Source organism: Heptranchias perlo, chromosome 36 (assembly GCF_035084215.1).
Source record: "Heptranchias perlo isolate sHepPer1 chromosome 36, sHepPer1.hap1, whole genome shotgun sequence".
NCBI classification, from domain to species: Eukaryota; Metazoa; Chordata; class Chondrichthyes; order Hexanchiformes; family Hexanchidae; genus Heptranchias; species Heptranchias perlo.
In genome coordinates, this window is record NC_090360.1 from 18,685,273 (window position 1) to 18,706,137 (window position 20,865).

At 45.2% G+C, this 20,865-nt stretch overlaps 1 protein-coding gene across 1 annotated transcript in view; it reads right to left on the bottom strand.

Moving 5' to 3' along the window:
• Positions 1-1,786: 1,786 nt before the first annotated feature.
• Positions 1,787-20,865, bottom strand: part of timm23a (translocase of inner mitochondrial membrane 23 homolog a (yeast)) — a 34,904-nt gene continuing 15,825 nt past the window's right edge. The window contains exons 5-7 of the mRNA XM_067972681.1: positions 18,211-18,269; positions 15,181-15,291; positions 1,787-3,484 (exon numbers count right to left, since the gene is read on the bottom strand). Of these exons, the coding sequence (XP_067828782.1) occupies positions 3,369-3,484; positions 15,181-15,291; positions 18,211-18,269 (286 nt within the window). The 3' untranslated portion in view covers positions 1,787-3,368. The remainder of the gene's footprint in view (positions 3,485-15,180; positions 15,292-18,210; positions 18,270-20,865) is intronic.

The following is a 20,865-nucleotide window of genomic DNA, read 5'->3' on the forward strand; positions in this document are numbered from 1 at the left end:
TGCTCTATTCACCCACACCTTTTGTGTCTTTCCATTGAGTGTACACTCCCATTCCTTGTTTGTCCTCCCAATATGTATTACCTCACACTTATCTACATTAAATTGCATCTTCCTCCTGCCTGCCCATTCCACTAACCTATGTCCTGAAGTCTTTTACAGCCCTCCTCACTTAGCCAAACCCCTCTACTTTTGTGTTGTTAGCAAATTTTGAAATTGTGTTCCCTATGCTCAAGTCCAAATCATCTTTATATACCAAGAGTAAAAGTGGACCAGCTGCCAACTCCTGGAGTATATCACTTCCAACCCTGCTCCAGTCCAAGATATACCCATTTATCCTAACTCGGTTTCCTGTCCATTAACCAACTCTCTATCCGTGCTGCCACATTTCCTTTTATACCATACGTTGGAATTTTTCTAACAAGCCTCTTATGAGACACATAATGAAAGACCTTCTGAAAATACATATATTCATCTACTGCATTCCCCTTTCTGTTATCTCTTCAAAAAAAAACCCTCTATTGAATGTCAAATGTGACTTGTCTTTAACAAACCCATTGTCCATATTAACCTATGCATTTCTAAATGCTCAATAAGTTTATCTTGAGTTATGGCTTCTATTTTTCCACAGGCCCGATGCTTTTACTTTGCTGATCGTTCCAGTGACATGACTGATGTTATAATTTGCACTGATAGTTGCAAACTTCATTCTTCCCTGATCAATACATTTGGTTTGATCCTGTCTGCCATTCTCCAAATTTTTTTTTAATTGCACTTGGCACCTTCATCAGTCTGAAACACACTGTGCCAATTTTATTTCTGCTTGTGGTTGCTGCAAGTCCATTTATTAGAGATAATAAATACTATTTTATTTTTTAGTCCATCCAGTAATCGGGGGGAGAATTTCTTCTAGGTGCTAACTATCTCCTGCCATAACTCTGGGCAGAGACCTGGAGAAATGGATGCTTTTGGCTGTTTATGGTTTAGGTAGCACTGTATCAGGGAGGTTCCCCTCCCCTCCCCTCCTCTCCCAGTGTTGAGTCCCCAATAACCAGCACAGTGAACAGATTGTCAGTTACATAACCTTCATTAGAGGCTTGGCTGAGCTAGTACCACTCCCATCTCTTGATCAGAAGCTTGCAGGTTTGGTCCCCACTTTAACACAATCTTAGCTAACAGTCTTATGCAGTACTGGGAGAGCTGCCTTATTGGAAGCCATGTCTGCCTGTTCAACAACATCAAAAACTTGCATTTATATCACGCCTTTAATGTAGTAAAATGGCCCAAGGCATTTCACAGGAGGGTAATCAGACAAAATTTGACAGCCACAGAGATATTAGGATGGGTGACCAAAAGCTTGGTCAAAAGGGTAGGTTTTAAGGAGCGCCTTAAGGGGAGAAGTAGAGAGGCAGAAAGGTTTAGGGAGGGAATTCCAGAACTTAGGGCCTAGGCAGCTGAAGGCAAGTGGATGGTAAACATCTCACTGCAATATTGAGAGAGAGCAGGGAATTCTCCCAGTGTCCTGACCAACATTTCTTCCCAAGCAATACAAAAAAAAACAACTCAGTCATCTCATTGTTGTTTGCAGAATCCTGCTGACACAGGGTGGTTGCTATGCTCGCCTATATAAAGGTCACTGCCTCCCATAAAGCAATTCACCATGAGGTGCTTTGAGATGTTTTAACCTGATAAGATGTTAAAGAAATGTAATTCTTGGAACGCAATGTCACTTTTATTAAGCTCCAAGTGTTTGTATAACAATCTGCTTATAAAAACTTCACGACAGCAGTTTATTACACAATAAATAGCTTTTCTTTATTCTATGCTGCACTTGTCCATACAGTTTGTGACCAGATTCCTCCAACAGAATAATTTGATAAAAGACAAAACTTCATACAAATTGGACATAGTTGAAGAGTGGTACGCTTCTACCTAAATAGCTCGGGCAGTGATCAGATCACCAGTCGACATGTTCTTTCCAAATCCATGCCTTCTGTGCCCTTTCCCAACACTCCTGCAAGGTTAAGCACTCGCACAGCTCGGGCAGATGTGGGGCTTCCTCTGCGTCATCCTGATAATCTGCCTGGACCCCCCCCAATCTCGACACCTTTCCATTCACAACTCTCAATCTTGGTTCTCCCATCTCTGGCCGCAGTTTTAATCTTTTCAGAAAGGTATTGCCTCGTTTCTTCAATGCAAGTCCACGTGTACATAATTATCTCTCAGTATTCATAACAGCACTATTACAACGGGAAGTCTATCAGTAATACAAATGGCAATGAGAGATTTCTCACCTTTATTGGGAAAAATTGGATGATCGCGGTGAAGAGAGTGATGGTGGCAAATTAAACAAGCAGGTTGGGACCAGCAACTCCCCCTCCCTCCCAACCCCCAGAACACAGTTATCAACATTGACCACGGCATAAAACATTCCACTCTCAGCCACCCAGGGGTAGTGCTGGATTTTATTGCACAAATCATGAGGTTAGCCGATTTATTCGCAGCAAATGCTATAAGATACAGGGAATAAGAGGAAACCATTCAGCCCATCTGATCAGCTCCTTTGCCATAATTATTTGCCAGATTAGTTAAATGAAAATACACTTTACTGCATTGGACCAGTAGCACAATTAGCGAGCAACCAGTCCAATCCACAAGGTTGCTGCACATGGATCAACAGACACTTGTCTTGGGTGTGGTCTTGCGTGGGGCAGAGAGGGGAGGAAACTTTCTGTAGTCTGTCATGGAGACTGAGATGTTGCCTATTGTCAGAATTTAATATACAATAGAAGGCAAGGGCAGCCCATGGTATATTAACATCTCTCTTACCGAGCTCAGACTTACATTATTGCAGATTTAGAGAACAATATTAGCCATTGAAAGCAGTTTTCTATCTTTAACCCACATGGCTTTGTGGAAATGGGTTAAAGGCACGTGGATTCCAATGGTGTGGGGATTCTGATCCAAAGTCTGACTGCATTGCTCCACTCAGCAGTACCCAGTTTCTGCCAACGAAGAATGCGGCTAATTAGCTAGCCAACTGCTCTAGCGACCCCTTATGGTTTATTCTGCACTGATCCATTAGACTCTGGATTCCTGCCGATCTCAGACCTGCGACTAGTGGAATTTGCACCCTTCACTGACTCTGCTCATCTGGGTCCAACGTCACAATGAGACTGGGATTAATCAGCCAGCACTGCACTGCACTATCATCCACTCATCATCTGTGATCATTACCTTCAAATCATCACCAAATTTAGGGATAAAGTATTTAATAATTTTTTTAAAAATCAGATGTGACTGGGTTCAGGTCTCATTCACTGCACAACACCTATTCAAATGTTTCCGATGGCTCTTCCCACAATGCTGTCTCAGAGGGAATGTCGCACTGACACACCCTTTATATGGCTCCAGTTGTTGTAGAGAGCGTAGAGTCCAGTCAGCGCAAAGCCGACAAATCCTCCCCGTGCTGCCCCGCGAAGTCCAGCTAAGGTAAAGAAAAGAAAAATGTTACATTGGATGTGGACTGCAAAGGCCTCCTGCTGGCGAGTCACACGGCTTTCCTATACACCAGCTCGTTAACAGAGCGCCCGTAAGGCAGGTCAATAAATGGCACCCATACATCCTCAGGGAGCACCAACTGCGTTTACATAGACTACAGAATGATGTCAGCCCAATACAGTCAAACCCCAAACATTAATGACACTGCACCACAGGCGCTGTCCTGTGGGGATGCCCATTTTTAAATCGATCAGGAGGATTAATGTGTTGGTTTCTTAGGAAACATGGACCAGCTGGTCTTGTCCTTTTTTTTTATTCGTTCACGGGATGTGGGCGTCGCTGGCAAGGCCAGCATTTATTGCCCATCCCTAATTGCCCTCGAGAAGGTGGTGGTGAGCCGCCTTCTTGAACCACTGCAGTCCGTGTGGTGACGGTTCGCCCACATTGCTGTTAGGAAGGGAGTTCCAGGATTTTGACCCAGCGACGATGAAGGAACGGCGATATATTTCCAAGTCGGGATGGTGTGTGACTTGGAGGGGAACGTGCAGGTGGTGTTGTTCCCATGTGCCTGCTGCTCTTGTCCTTCTAGGTGGTAGAGGTCGCGGGTTTGGGAGGTGCTGTCGAAGAAGCCTTGGCGAGTTGCTGCAGTGCATCCTGTGGATGGTACACACTGCAACCACAGTGCGCCGGTGGTGAAGGGAGTGAATGTTTAGGGTGATGGATGGGGTGCCAATCAAGCGGGCTGCTTTATCTTGGATGGTGTCGAGCTTCTTGAGTGTTGTTGGAGCTGCACTCATCCAGGCAAGTGGAGAGTATTCCATCACACTCCTGACTTGTGCCTTGTAGATGGTGGAAAGGCTTTGGGGAGTCAGGAGGTGAGTCACTCGCCGCAGAACACCCAGCCTCTGACCTGCTCTCGTAGCCACAGTATTTATATGGCTGGTCCAGTTAAGTTTCTGGTCAATGGTGACCCCCAGGATGTTGATGGTGGGGGATTCGGCGATGGTAATGCCGTTGAATGTCAAGGGGAGGTGGTTAGACTTTCTCTTGTTGGAGATGGTCATTGCCTGGCACTTATCTGTCGATGTTTTTATAAAACAAAGAATCGGAATGGTGAAGGATGCTCCAAAGCCTTTTCAAACTCAGTGAATAAAACGCACCACAGGGTGGGAGTAGTGCGTTCAGACCATTAAGCTGGTTCCGCCATTTTTTTTAAGCCATGGTAGTTTGCTCCTTTTAATCCCAATTTCCCGCCATTTCTCCATACTCTAAATAGTCTGGTACTGAGGCACACAGACCAGGACAATCTCAGTTTGTATCCTTGGACTGTGCTGATTTAACCAATGTTACAAAGATGGTTTGCAGTTGCGTTCAGTGCGAATGGACTGGGGAGAGTGAGCTCTTCCCTCACTCTTCAATCACAGCAATTATGAAACATACTGAATAGTCTTCAAAACATAATCAAGTTTGATCAGATGGGATATCAGCACCCCCAACACACCAGTGAGACATTTCCAATCCCCAAACCAGCCATCCAGCACGGTCCAAACTTCAGTACCATGTGAGCATCCCTTAGTGCTAAATTAGGGATAACGCTTTGGACCCGTATCCAGCATAAACTGGGCTGAGAATTCTCCACACTCAATCCACCCTTACAGCTGGCAGAGATTGGGGGGGGGGGGTGGGGGGAGAGAAAGAGCAGCATTTAATCAGGACTGGAGTCAAACACAGGCCCCAAAAGCAAAAAGACTGAACAGGATGAACCAACCAGTCTCCCCTAGTGTACCAGATTTTTAAAAAGTGTCTTAATTTTTTACGTTTATTGACATCGCAAAATGATATTCCTGGATTTGGGGGGGGTTGATAGACATTAGCAGGCATGGCTTCCAGTCCATTCTACAGCCGAGAATGTGATGCTTTCAGTATTCTATAAAAGGCACACACTCAACCAGCCCAAGGTCACTAACCCACCCAGAGGGAGGCTGTCCTGCAAGGACCTGGCAGTGGGCAGCGCCTGACTAGGTGGAGTCGTGGGCCAAACTCACTTCAACTCCATCACGAGTGCTTTAGTACAACGCCAAAAGTTGTTGAATAACCACATAGTGAATTACATAATACACAAGAGCCTGTGGTCTGATAGCCAGGATGCACAATTTAAATTCTGTACAATATTCAAGCTTTCATTTCTCTGCACATCACACCCATCACGTACTGAGTGAGAGCAAACATCAGAACTACACCAGCAACCAAAACATATCCACTGCCATCACTGGGACAGCACATACAATGAAATGTTCAGGAATGTTCATTGCAAAGTCTTGCCAGCTGCACCTCGGATTTTGGACACACCACAACAACTTTAGGCATTACCTTATTTGGGTGGGGTGCAGTGTGTGCCAGGGGCTTGATGTACAAGGTGTGTGTGTTGGGGTTTGGGCTGCCACTGACAGTGGGACCAAATTTCAAAATTTATTCTGGTTCTACCTTGGAGTACAATGGTTTCCTTAGACTGGGCTGTTTGGCATCTCTCACGGACTGTGACGGGGGGAAGCCTCTTCACACAACGAGCTGCAGTTAGAAGAACTGTGCCACTGCCTGCTGGGGAGGGCTGTATCTTTGGGCACAACTAGAAAATGTGCAGTTTTGTGCTCCCTTCACCACAGCCTCTCCAACACTCTGCCTTGACTCCAGGATTCCACTTGTATGGTAAGTTACTCTGTTTGCCCTTTTAATTTAACATGGGTTGGAACAGAGTGCGCTACGTTGTAAATGGGAGTCCCAATCACCACTGGTCAGGGATCGTCCCTCCCCCACCCCCGGTCTCTGTATTTGTATTTTTGGGCCCTTTTTATATAACCAAAAATTAGTTAGATGGGAAGAAGGTTTTGAAGGTCACGAGCGGCCAAGTAACTGTGCCCCAGTTAGAAAGCATTTCATTTGCATGTACTGGGAGGTGTTGTACCGATGGAGCAAGTACTTAAAAATAAAACAATGCCATTCGTAAGGATAAACAATCACAATGATAAACCCAGCAACAACAGGCCAGTCAGTTTAACATCGGTGGTGGGGAAGCTTTTAGAAACAATAATCCGGGACAAAATTAACAGTCACATAGACAAGTGTGGATTAATTAAGGAAAGCACGGATTTGTTAAAGGCAAATCGTGTTTAACTAACTCGATTGAGTTTTGAGGAAGTAACAGAGAGGGTTGATGAGGGCAATATGGTTGATGTGTAAACGGACTTTCAAAAGGCTTTTGATAAAGTGCCACATAATAGGCTTGTCAGCAAAGTTGAAGCCAATGGAATAAAAGGGGTAGTGGCAGCATGGATACGAAATTGGCTAAATGACAGGAAACAGAGAGCAGTGGTGAACAGTTGTTTTTTGGATTGGAGAAAGGTATACAGTGGTGTTCCCCAGGGGTCGGTACTGGGACAACTACTTTTCTTGATATATATTAATGACTTGGATGTACAGGGCACAATTTCAAAATTTGCAGAGGACACAAAACTTGGAAGTGTAGTGAACAGTGAGGAGGATAGTGATAGACTTCAAAAAGACAGGCTGGTGGCAGATGAAATTTAACACAGAGAACTGCGAAGTAATACATTTTGGTAGGAAGAATGAGGAAAGGCAATATAAATTAAAGGGTACAATTCTAAAGGGGGTGCATGTGCACAGTTCGTTGAAGGTGGCAGGGCAGATTGAGAAAGCGGTTAAAAAAGCAAACAGGATCTTGGGCTTTATAAATAGAGGCATAGAGTACAAAAACAAGGAAGTTATGAAGAACCTTCATAAAACACTGGTACTGGAGTATTGTGTCCTATCCAGGGCATTCCACTTTAGGAAGGATGTGAAGGCCTTAGAGAGGGTGCAGAAAAGATTTACTAGAATGGCTCCAGGGATGAGGAACTTCAGTTATGTGGAGAGACTGGAGAAGCTGGGGATGTTCTCCTTCGAGCAGAGAAGGGTGAGGGGAGATTTGATAGAAGTGTTCAAAATCATGAAGGGTTGAGACAGAGTAGAGAGAGACTGTTCCCATTGGCAGAAGGGTCAAGAACCAGAGGACACAGATTTAAGGTGATTGGCAAAAGAAGCAAGAGGTGACATGAGGAAAAACTTTTTTAAAAAAACGCAGCGAGTGGTTATGATCTGGAATCTGCCTGAAAGGGTGGTGGAGGCAGATTCAATCGTGGATTTCAAAAGGGAACTGGATAAGTACTTGCAGGGAAAAAATTTGCAGGGCTAGGGGGATAGGGCAGGGGAATGGGACTAGCTGGATTGCTCTTACAAGGAGCTGGCACAGGCTCGACGGGCCTCCTCTGTACTGTAACCATTCTATGATTCTATTTTCCTCTTTATATTTTACCTCCTTTTCCAGCCTGCCAGAGTTAAACAGTAATGTTTATCCCAAACACAAGACCAAGCAAAGTGATGGTCACTGAGGAGCTCATGATGCGTATTCCCACTCCCTGTATAAACAGCATTCCAACACTTTTTTATTCATTCATGGGAAGTGGGCGTCGCTGGCGAGGCCAGCATTTATTGCCCATCTCTAATTACCCTAGAGAAGCTGGTGGTGAGCCGCCATCTTGAACCACTGCAGTCCGTGTGGTGAAGGTTCTCCCACAGTGCTGTTAGGGAGTTCCAGGATTTTGACGCAGCGACGGTGAAGGAACGGCAATATATTTCCAAGTCGGGATGGTGTGTGACGGTGGGGAACGTGCAGGTGGTGGTGTTCCCATGTGCCTGCTGCTCTTGTCCTTCTAGAGGTCGCGGGTTTGGGAGGTGCTGTCAAAGAAGCCTTGGCGAGTTGCTGCAGTGCATCCTGTGGATGGTACACACTGCAGCCACAGTGCGCTGGTGGTGAAGGGAGTGAATGTTTAGGGAGGTGGATGGGTTGCCAATCAAGCGGGCTGCTTTGTCCTGGATGGTGTCGAGCTTCTTGAGTGTTGTTGGAGCTGCACTCATCCAGGCAAGTGGAGAGTATTCCATCACACTCCTGACTTGTACCATATCGATGGTGGAAAGGCTTTCGTGAGTCAGGAGGTGATTCACTCGCCGCAGAATACCCAGCCTCTGACCTGCTCTTGTAGCCACAGTATTTATATGGCTGGTCCAGTTAAGTTTCTGGTCAATGGTGACCCCCAGGATGTTGATGGTGGGGGATTCGGCAATGGTAATACCATTGAATGTCAAGGGGAGGTGGTTAGACACTCTTGTTGGAGATGGTCATTGACTGGCACGAATGTTACTTGCCACTTATCAGCCCATGCCTGGATGTTGTCCAGGTCTTGCTGCATGCGGGCACGGACTGCTTCATTATCTGAGGGATTGCGAATGGAACTGAACACTGCAATCATCAGCGAACATCCCCATTTATGACCTTATGTTGGAGGGAAGGTCATTGATGAAGCAGCTGAAGATGGTTGGGCCTAGGACACTGCCCTGAGGAACTCCTGCAGCAATGTCCTGGGGCTGAGATGACTGGCCTCCAACAACCACTACCATCTTCCTTTGTGCTAGGTATGACTCCAGCCACTGGAGAGTTTTCCCCGATTCCCATTGACTTCAATTTTACTAGGGCTCCTTGGTGCCACACTTGGTCAAATGCTTCCTTGATGTCAAGGGCAGTCACTCTCACCTCACCTCTGGAATTCAGCTCTTTTGTCCATGTTTGGACCAAGGCTGTAATGAGGTTTGGAGCAGAGTGGTCCTGGCGGAACCCAAACTGAGCATCGGTGAGCAAGTTGAGTAAGTGCCGCTTGATGGAAGCTTTGCTGATGATTGGGAGTAGACTGATGGGGTGGTAATTGGCCGGATTGGATTTGTCCTGCTTTTTGTGCACAGGACACACCTGGGCAATTTTCCACATTGTTGGGTAGATGCCAGTATTGTAGCTGTACTGGAACAGCTTGGCTAGTGGCTCAGCTAGTTCTGGAGCACAAGTCTTCAGCACTACAGCCGGGATGTTGTCGGGGCCCATAGCCTTTGCTGTATCCAGTGCACTCAGCCGTTTCTTGATATCACGTGGAGTGAATCGAATTGGCTGAAGACTGGCTTCTGTGACGGTGGGGATATCGGGAGGAAGCTGAGATGGATCATCCACTCGGCACTTCTGGCTGAAGATGGTTGCAAGCGCTTCAGCCTTGTCTTTTGCACTCACGTGCTGGACTCCGCCATCATTGAGGATGGGGATGTTTACAGAGCCTCCTCCTTCCGTTAGTTGTTTAATTGTCCACCACCATTCACAACTGGATGTGGCAGGACTGCAGAGCTTCGATCTGATCCGTTGGTTGTGGAATCGCTTAGCTCTGTCTATAGCATGTTGCTTCCGCTTTTTAGCATGCATGTAGTCCTGAGTTGTAGCTTCACCAGGTTGGCACCTCATTTTTAGGTACGCCTGGTGCTGCTCCTGGCATGCTCTTCTACATCCTCATTGAACCAGGGTTGATCCCCTGGCTTGTTGGTAATGGTAGAGTGAGGAATATGCCGGGCCATGAGATCACAGATTGTGCTGGAATACAATTCTGTTGCTGCTGATGGCCCACAGCACCTCATGGATGCCCAGTTTCAAGCTGCTAGATCTTTTCTGAATCTATCCCATTTAGCATGGTGATAGTGCCACACAACATGTTGGATGGTATCCTCAGTGCGAAGACGGGACTTCGTCTCCATGAGGACTGTGCGGTGGTCATTCCTACCAATACTGTCATGGACAGATGCATTTGCGACAGGTAGATTGGTGAGGACGAGGTCAAGTACGTTTTCCCCTCGTGTTGGTTGGCTCACCACCTGCCGCAGGCCCAGTCTAGCAGCTATGTCTTTTAGGACTCGGCCAGCTTGGTCAGTAGTGGTGCTATCGAGCCATTCTTGGTGATGGACATTGAAGTCCCCCACCCAGAGTACATTCTGTATCTTTGCTACCCTCAGTGCTTCCTCCAAGTGGTGTTCAACATGGAGGAGGACTGAGTCATCACTGAGGGAGGACGGTAGGTGGTAATCAGCAGGAGGTTTCCTTGCCCATGTTTGACCTGATGCCATGAGATTTCATGGGGTCCAGAGTCAATGTTGAGGACTCGCAGGGCCACTCCCTCCTGACTGTATATCACTGTCCGGCACCTCTGGTCGGTCTGCCCTGCCGATGGGACAGGACATACCCAGGGATGGTGATAGATGAGTTTGGGACGTTGGCTGAAAGGTATGATTCTGTGAGTATGGCTATGTCAGGCTGTTACTTAACTAGTCTGTGGGACAGCTCTCCCAATTTTGGCACAAGTCCCCAGATGTTGGTGAGGAGGACTTTGCAGGGTCGACTGGGCTTGGTTTGCTGTTGTCTTGTCCGGTGCCTAGTGGTCCGATGCCAGGTGGTCTGTCTGGATTTATTCTTATGACTTTTTTAGCGAGATTTTACAACGGAGTGGCTTGCTAGGCCATTTCAGAGGGCAATTAAGAATCAACCACATTGCTGTGGGTGTGGAGTCACATATAGGCCAGGCTGGGTAAGGACGACAGGTTTCCTTCCCTAAAAGGACATTAGTGAAGCAGATGGGTTTTTACGACAATCCAGTAGTTTCATGGCCACCATTACTGATACTAGTGTTTTAATTCCAGATTTTATTTAATTAATTGAATTTAAATTCCCCAGCTGCCGTGGCGGGATTTGAACTCATGACTCCGGATGATTAGTCCAGGCCTCTGGATTATTAGTCCAGTAACATAACCACTATGCTCTCCACCGACAGTCATTGTCCTGTGGTTACTAACGCATGCAGACAAAATCAAACAGGAACAAACTGCAGTGACCCCGAGAGCACAGACCCTGGTCAGCAAGTACAGGAGTTTCACTTCCAGCTGTCGAACTGGTGATAGCAAACAAGACGACACCCTCCCTTATCAGACCACTGGTAAAAAGCAACAGAAGGGTTGGGCAATCAGCTCATTTACTGCACAGTACACAAACTCCTGCTCATACCACACATTTCACCTTATATTAAAAAAGTCAAAAATTTTCCACAACATCCTATAAAAATGCAAGTCCTACCTTCGTGCAGGTACTGCATCCTTCAAACTTAAGTGCAGCTTGTGTATTGGTGTGAGGGATCCTCTGTCACTAGGCTTGCTTGTGTAAAGGTTGCCTCCAGAGGGTTATTCTTTCTTAAGCACCATTTTCCAAGCCACCCACCATATGAACGCTTGGAGATTGCTCAGAGGGACTCTTCACAACCAGTAGCTCACCCTTCTCCCACTCTGCTGAAGAATTCTCTCCTCACCCTCTCTTGGGTGCAGGGGCAGCAGGAATGACTGGTGTTGCGTCCTGCTGGGTTCTGATCATTGCCGTCACTTTCATAGGGGAAAGCAATTTAGCCAGGATTCCCGCTTCCCAGCGGTAGCCAGCAATCTCCACAGGGAGTGCCAGGTGAGGGCAGGACCAGCTGCAATGCTCCCATAGATGAATAGCCTAGTGACATCCACTGTTGCTACACAAAATGCCACAAGATACTGGAGGGGTGACCAGCACCTGTGGAACTGTACATCAGCAATGAATCAATGGGCTTCAGATGAGGGGACAAAATTGCCAAAAAAAGATAGAGAAGTGAAAAAAGCAACGCATTAGCACCAACGGTCCTGATCTCAGCCATACTGTGTAGGAAGGCACAGAGTGCAAGTTGACCACTTCCCTGCCCAGCTTTTGTGGCCGGGGTGGGGGGGGGGGGGGGGGGGGGGGGAGAACAGGATGTTCTGGTGATCTACCGATCCAGTGCCTTCTCTGATTACAGGGCACATTATTTAGTTGAAGACTGACCGCTCTCAGCAACGGGAGGCGATCATTTACAAATGGATGAAAATTATCTCAAAAAGAAACTGCCACAGAAACGTTGAGAGCAACTGGCAAATTCAACAGGATCACAGAATGGAATCCACGCCCGACTTCCACGTTTATATCTCTACGGTATTGTGCACTCCCAGGGACAAAAGGTAGAAACATATTTAAAATGATATATGAATGTCAATCTAAAACCCAATTAGCTGATGGGACACATTCTCACCCCTCACCCGTGTCCAATTCTGATATGTAATCAGGCACAAACAAGCCTCTGTGTGCACGTAGTCACACTGTGGAAAGGTCAGTGGTTTGCCTTGTAGACTAGAGATAGATTGTACCAGCTGTGTGTACACTGAGTTGCACAACAGTTATCCCTGCACCACGAGAAATGGTGCAGTTTATGGGCAGGTCTCCCCCTCTCCTCTCAGTTGGCAACTCAATATTGCTGTCGAAGGTGATGCTGTTATAGATTTTTTTGGGGTGGGGGGGGGGGGGGGGGGGGGGAAGGAGCAGAGAAACCAGCAGTAAATCAGCATGACAACCAGTACAACTTTCCTCAAAAGTTTTTTTTAAAAAAAGAAGTCTTTATATCTGGACTTGTAATCTGTTCGTAATGTTTGGTTTCTTCAAATAAAATGTGGGGGGAAAAAAAATTAAACCAAAACACTTTTTAGACACTTGTTATGTAAAGCCCTGTATGCAATTTTCTGATTAACTGAACACGACTGGAGACCAGACCCATACAACAGCAGCTCGTGGAGAGATACTGGGTTCCCTTCAGCAAGTCCAGTAGATTTTTAAACCACCAGGAACTTAAGGCAAGAGCAGAACAATTTCCACAACTGAACAACCAACCTACAATTCAGTCAACGACTGCTCCATGGTCTTAAAAAACTGATCAGAATCCATGTTTAAATAAATATTTAGCTCCACTAACTGTTCACCAATGTAAGCAAGTTCCTTGAAAAAAAAAGTTAAAATCTCAGCAATGCCTTGCACCATTCATCTCACCTGTAGCCTCAAGTACATTAAAAGGACAGGACTGAGTGTGTGGGAGGTTGGGATTGGTGTTAAAATCAGAAGAGGACTACCTCCTCCTACAATCTCCCCCCCAACCCCCCAACGACACAGGCTGGGGCACAGTTTCACATCCACTGGCTGATCTCAGGTACTACATCCAGCTGACCATTCTTCATACATCAGCAGGACAAGGTGCACTGGCCCAACACATCTAAACCAGATTCCGTCCTCACTCAACAGCCGCAGGAACAATCTTCAGCAGGGTTGACTGGATAGTGATCATTTATTCCCCTGCCTATTCCAAAAAGCATGAAGATAAACTGTAGCACCTGCATTGCCACATTGGCCGAGATCAGCTAATCCAGCACAGACTGGAGTTGGAACAGACAGATATTCTGCTGTGTCTTCCTTAATATGGACATGACAGACATTTAGCCACTATTCCACAAGGGAGTCTAGGAAGATGCTTCAAGTATTTCTATGCATCTATGTAATATCAAAGTGCTAGAATCTCAGACCAGCTATCCTGTGGCATGTGTCAACAATTCCCCCTATATGGGCTGTGTTTTTTCAAGAGAGCACTGGTAGGTAAACAAACCATTGCAGAGACTTGTTCTGGACTATTCCTCTAAATTGCAGCAAAACAGGATTTCCATCTCTAATTTGCCCTGAGTAAAATACTAAACAGATGCCCCATAAAAGCTGAGCAGCTTCCTTTGGTTTGATATTTCAGAGGCTTCTCATCAATTAAATCTTACCTTTATACATCAATCCTCACATAGCGCAACATCTCAATGTTTCACAAGAGGGAGAGGTGAACCCTTAGCAAAGGATTAAAGAAAGTTCACTTGGGAAACATCCCTGAACAAAACTCCTTTATCGCGATGCTACAGGATACGGGGAATGGGCAAGGAATTTGGATTAGAACAGGTAGCTCCAGGTGAACAGCTAGCACTAGCACTGATGCAGTGGGCTAAATGAGCTGCAATTTTGGTGAAAAACACATATCCCACTGTCCAGTGAGATTACTTTGACCCACCAGCCTTTTTGATGTGTGCACCAGTTTCAAAGTTTGCATCTGAAAACCTCAAAAACAACAGAACACAACAACTTGAAGGGCTACTGCAAAAATACGGAACCAAGGCGGGTAGACGGTCCTATGTCCGCTAGTGGCTGCATATCAGTTGTGAGGACTGAAATGCAGCCAGTGTGGGATATAAGACCACTTTTTGCAGTACCCCTTAAGGTCTCAATAATACCTCAATAGAAGGCAACCTTTACCAGACTGTATCCCATGAGAAGAGATCTTGCAAAGTCATTAAAATTCCTGGATTATAAAAAGTTTCACTTCATCGAGAGACTAGACCCTGACCACTCAAGTTAATGATTTTGTGTTCATGTTTTATTGCTTCTTTTTAGAACAGCAGAATCAGGAGACTAGCTGAACTTTACTAGATAAATGTTACACAATGCACAAGGAATGTTTGAGGATGGGGTTGATGGATCATAACTGGAATCAATAAACAATAAGATTTTGATCCCAATTTTCAGAGCCTCGTTGCAATCAACACTATAAAAAGGTCTCCGTTATTTCTTACTCAATTTTATAATTCTGATTTGTAAAGTTGTTTTTCAAACCAAAAGAAACTCCAACAATTTGCAGATTTGAAAATGAGAGCTCTCAACAAACTGACACACAGCTTTCCTTGGAACAAATGTACAAATCCAATTCTGTAATAATTTTGCGTTGCTAACTGAAACCGACCAGACGTGACTCGCCAGTGAGCAAGCCGAGTCCCAGATTATCGAGGCCCTAGACACCAATGTTTGTTTACCTGTGGATTTGTAGAGTAGGCCAGTCAAGGATCCCGCTGCCACCGTGTTCAGATCATCCTCTGCACCTCGAACCTTTTCAATGACAACTCCGAACGTGCTGTACAAAAGAGCTGCATAAACACAGAGTCAGGTATAAGCGACACAGTCAGACAGTGCTGTACAAACAAAGATGCCGGTGAGGCCTGGAGTACAGCGCACATTGAGGAGTGCACCAGTTATGAATAGACACAGACAATGCAAACGTGAAGCAGCACACATCACACTATACGGTTATGATAGAATCATAGAAAATTTATGGCACAGAAGGAGGCCATTATGTCTGCGCCGGCCAAAAATGAGCCACCCAGCCTAATTCCACTTTCCAGCACTTAGTCCTTAGCCGTAGTGCAGTGGTTATGGTACTGGACTAGTAATCCAGAGGCCTGGACTATTAAATTCAGAGAACATGCATTCTCTGGTACAGCACTATGCCACACAGTCTAGAAGGTTCCATGGCAGTTTGAGAATTTGAATTCAGTTTAAAACAAAAAAAAATCTGGAAATATATAAAAAGCTGGTACCAGTAAAAGTGACCATGAAGCTGTCAGATTGTGGTAAAAATCCAAGTCGTTCACTAATGTCCTTTAGGGAAGGAAACCTGCCGTCCTTCCCCAGTCTGGCCTATATGTGACTCCAGTCCTACACCAACATGGTTGACTCCCAACTGCCCATGAAAGTGGCCAAGCAATACACTCAGTTCTGGGGATGGGCAATAAAATGCCAGCCCTGCCAGCAACGCCCACAGCCCGAGAATGAATGAAAAAGTCTTGACTCCAAAACATACAGTACAAATTGTAAACAATTTTACAACACCAAGTTATAGTCCAGCAATTTTATTTTAAATTCACAAGCTTTCGGAGGCTTCCTCCTTCCTCAGGTGAACGATGTGGAAATGAAATCCTCGAAATGAAATCGCATTTATAATTCACAGAACAATGCTTGGTGATTACAGACAGTTTTTTCAACTGCCCGTTGCCAAGGCAATCAGTGTGTAGACAGACAGGTGTTACCTGCAAGGTCTCAGAATATACTCCTGTGTTACCTGTGACTCGGCCAACGTTGTCTACCTCATACGTTGCAGGAAAGGATGCCCCAGAGCATGGTACATTGGCGAGACCATGCAGACGCTGCGACAACGGATGAACGGACACCGCGCAACAATCGCCAGACAGGAGGGTTCCCTCCCAGTCGGGGAACACTTCAGCAGTCATGGACATTCATCCACCGACCTTCGGGTAAGCGTACTCCAAGGCGGCCTTCGAGACACACGACAACGCAAAATCGTCGCGCAGAAATTGATCGCCAAGTTCCGCACCCATGAGGACGGCCTCAACCGGGATCTTGGGTTCATGTCACGCTACACGTTACCCCACCAGCGAACAAATGTTATCTGTTTTTAATATAACGGGTCAGTTGCTGTCTTTTCTATGTTTCTACCTCTCTATCTCTCTTTTTTTTTGTTTGTTGTTTTTTTTTGGTGATTTGTATATTCTGAGACCTTGCAGGTAACACCTGTCTGTCTGCACACTGATTGCCTTGGCAACGGGCAGTTGAAAAAACTGTCTGTAATCACCAAGCATTGTTCTGTGAATTATAAATGCGATTTCATTTCGAGGATTTCATTTCCACATCGTTCACCTGAGGAAGGAGGAAGCCTCCGAAAGCTTGTGAATTTAAAATAAAATTGCTGGACTATAACTTGGTGTTGTAAAATTGTTTACAATTGTCAACCCCAGTCCATCACCGGCATCTCCACATCATACAGTACAAAGGCAGACATGCAGCAATCAGATATCAAGAAAAATAAGTAACAACAGCACTGTGTAGTGCTCATATGCTTTAGGGAAACTATGAAGAGGAAGGCTAAGTTATTCCTGCACAAGGGGACCAGAGGAAGCTCCCGATATGGCCTAAGAGGTAAAGAGCCCCACTGTAGCACACAGTCCAGAAGGTCACATGTATTTCCTGGTGTGCCTAGTGTGGCAGCAATTGAGACGTTACAATTGCCTTCAATGCCCTTGGGCTGTGCTGGGAAAGAAATAAAAAGTCAGCCATTGTTCTCACACCTGATTGCAATCCAATGAACCCACTGGAAAGTGCACAAGTGTGGACATGGCACAAGGACAGGACCAAGCTGAGCAGTGATGCCCTCCAAGGTCAACACTGGTGCTAGGCTCACACGTGAAGAATGGCCATTTGAGCGAGGAATTGGGACTGTCAGCAAACTTGAAATTGTACTTCAGCAAAGGGTAGGTTTTCAGAAGAGGAAGGAATTGACAGGATAGGAAAAATGAGGTAAGGGAAGAAAAGGGAAACAAAAATTAATCACCCATGGGCTGCTCTCACATATCGAGCAGTCAATATCAAGCTGGGTACGGGAGAAAAGATGTTAAATAGAAGTCCACCAATTGCTTAAAGGTAAAGACATCATCCGTCAGCCATACACACCAGGAAGGTCTTAGATTCGATCCCCACTCTGTGCCGTGAGCTGATCTGAGCCAGAACAGATACAGGGGTGCTACACTTGGTCGCAGTATACTTCGGTTAGGAACTGGGCGAGATGGGGAAAAACTAGGAGCCCACTTCTGCTTGTGAGCTCCACAGGGAGTGAGCACGACTTCTTTGGATGGGCTCAGCTGTGGCATCCTTCACAGCCAAATAGCCTGTCACCAGGCACCTAGACTAAACACCTGAGGAATGTTCACTTGGGGGAAGGTACCGGAGAGTGACCGCTGCACACTGACTCCTACTCCAGGTACCGGAGAAGAGGGATGGTATTGCTGGCAGTGGAATATTTTCACATGATCAATAAAACTGATTTACCAACGATAGAGAAAAAAACCTCTCTTTTTCTGGGCTATTTTTGAGGGGAAAGGCTCGGCCAATAATCTTCGGCATACTGGATTATCAGAAATTACTAACCAATTTTCAGAATAGATCATAAAATGTCTGAAATGACCAATCACAAAAGTAAATGCACAGATACTTACCCAAGGAGCCTAATGTGTTGGCCCACAGAGCTCCCTGCCTTGTAACCATGTTCAGGATTCTGCAAAACAAGACATTTTAACTTGAGGTCTTTAAACATTCAAACAAACTTTCAATGTGCAAATTTATAAATATTTGAGTTGTACTTCTATAGCACACTTAACTTAGCACGACTTTCCTGAGCATTTTAGAAAATGGAGGCTATGCCCAGCTGAGAGCAGGAATTAGGGCAAGTGATTGAAAGTGCAGCCAGAGGTGGCTTTTAGGAGCACCTGAAGATTTGGAAATGTTTCAGGGCAGAGGGTTTTGGGCAGAAAATCCCAGAGCGTGGGAGTGAGATGGTTGAAAGGGCTGCCAGAGTGAGGGTGGGGGGGGGGGGGAAGAATGTACAGTGGAAGAGCAGACAGTGTAAGTGGGGGAGAAAAAAAGGGTGGAGTAAGGCTGTGGGAGGGATCTGTAAACGAGGGTGAGGATTTCTGGGACATAGGATGCCAGCTGATGGTCGAGCAGCGCCTTGTGAGGGTTGAACATAGTGCATTGGAGGAATAATGTAATTCAGTAGTTGAAGACGTCTTCAAAAAAAGGATAAACCAGGCATGTATTGCGAGGTTCCACGAACAGTGACTTTAAAATGGTTCCATAGGTAGCTGTAAAACTTCCAGCAACAGTTAGTCTGATGGACTGAACGCCCCAGAGTGACTATAGTAAACTTTATACAGTCAGTGGTAGGCACAGCATAGCTTTTAATAAAGCTGATACATACAGATCACATCAATAAAGGGTGGAAGAACTATTTCAAAAATTAGGAGCACATAGCGAATTAAGGCAGAAATATTTCACGCAAAGGGTAAAGGTCTATCGAATACGTTATCGGGATGGTCACTGAAGCAAGTAGTATAAATGGCTTCATGAGAAAACTAAAAATAGGATTCCTGGAGAAAGAGGGGACTGAGGGATATGGTGGGAAGCTTGGGTTGAGAGTAATCAAAAAGGGGCAGGCTTATTGGGATCAATGGCCTCTTCCTGTCTCTAAAATTTCTTAAGCTCCCAGTTACAATCAACTCGAGTGGTGGAGAAACAATTCTACCCACAGCTCAATAGGCAGTAAACATTCCGACCTATTATAAAGGACATTCTACAAATAAAAAGTGAACTCACTGAACCATAATATTTCTCCCAGCAACAGTGAACTCCACCACAGTTACATATCTCAAAACTATAGTTAGAAGTGGGATTGTAAACACAAACATATCGCATCAACTTTTTTTGTTTAAATACAAGTGTTTGGTAGCAAGAGAATGGATCTGAGAATTTATGAAGCCAAATTAATATCAGTAGCTACAGTCAATAAATCCATTCATTTTATATAGAAATTAAATAAATGTTACAGTAAACAAAGAGTATAAAATTGCAAGGTTCTAAATCAACTTTTAAAAAACAGTAGTTCCCACTAGTGATCAAGAAACTCAGTTACAACCGGGGCCACAAGGTATACATAGACCAAGTATGTACATTATTCCCAGCCACCTCACACGGTCAGTCTCTACAGCAGGAGGCCGATCGATGATTATCCTTGTTGCTGCTGAGGATTAGCACCAGCTTCAAAGACACACTGAGGTAGGCCTTTTATGTCAGAGTCTCAACAAGCTGTTCCCTTTGTATCTACTTGTACTTCCCAAGAACAGCACATGCTCTTTCAGCATTACTGAAAGCCCAGTTATACCAGCACCATAAATTTGAAGCCTAAATGGGGAGATGCTTAGGGGTTTAAAAAAAACCTCATTGTCATAGTTTTTCCTAGAGCTGGTTAAGAAGATTCCTGTTAAGTTAACGGCGACCCGAGATGTAACCGTCCAATGGATTTAAATTCTAAAGTAAAAGAAAACTGACTTGAGCTGAAAGTGATCCTGAGCTACGTTCAGCCATGATGGTTGGAGGTTGGGTTCAATACACATGCCCCCAACAGGAGTAGCCAGATGGCTGTGCATATGGGTTTTCAACTTAATCTCAACTGGCCTTGGGAGGGGGGCGGGGGAAAATGGGAGTTACAACCCCTGTCACTGGTACATCATTCACATTGATAACACGTACCTCAGTGCACGTACTGAAACAGCTGCGCAAACACTGATAACCCTCTTGACACAGGACCAGGTGATCCTTGGAAAATTACATTGCTTCCTAATTGTCAAAAATTCTAGGAAGTGAACTCAAATGAAATGTGGTCAACATTTGCTTTTAGATCCATTTCACAAAAGCACTGTATTCCCAAACACTTACAAATCTTAAACTTTAAAGTTGTTCATCTGCTCAAAGCTGAAGAAATTACAATGGACACATTTTAAAATCGCTGATGGTGTTAACACATTGCACAAGAATATCTGACTCTAATGTCCCACTTTACCAGATGGGGTTTTTTTTTTGGATAAAAGTATTTTTAAAGTGTTTAAATCTGTTTAGTAGAATACTAGCAGATCTCCCCAGGGGGGGCTCATGGGGAGTCTGAGGGAACGCCAAAGGGTGTACTGCATACAAGATTTTGAATCTATTAACAGCAGATCTCCTGTGATGATGCTCACGGTGAGTTAGAGGATACATTTCATAGAATTTAAAGCACAGAAACAGGCCATTTGGCCAAAAGGGCCCTAGTTTTGGACACC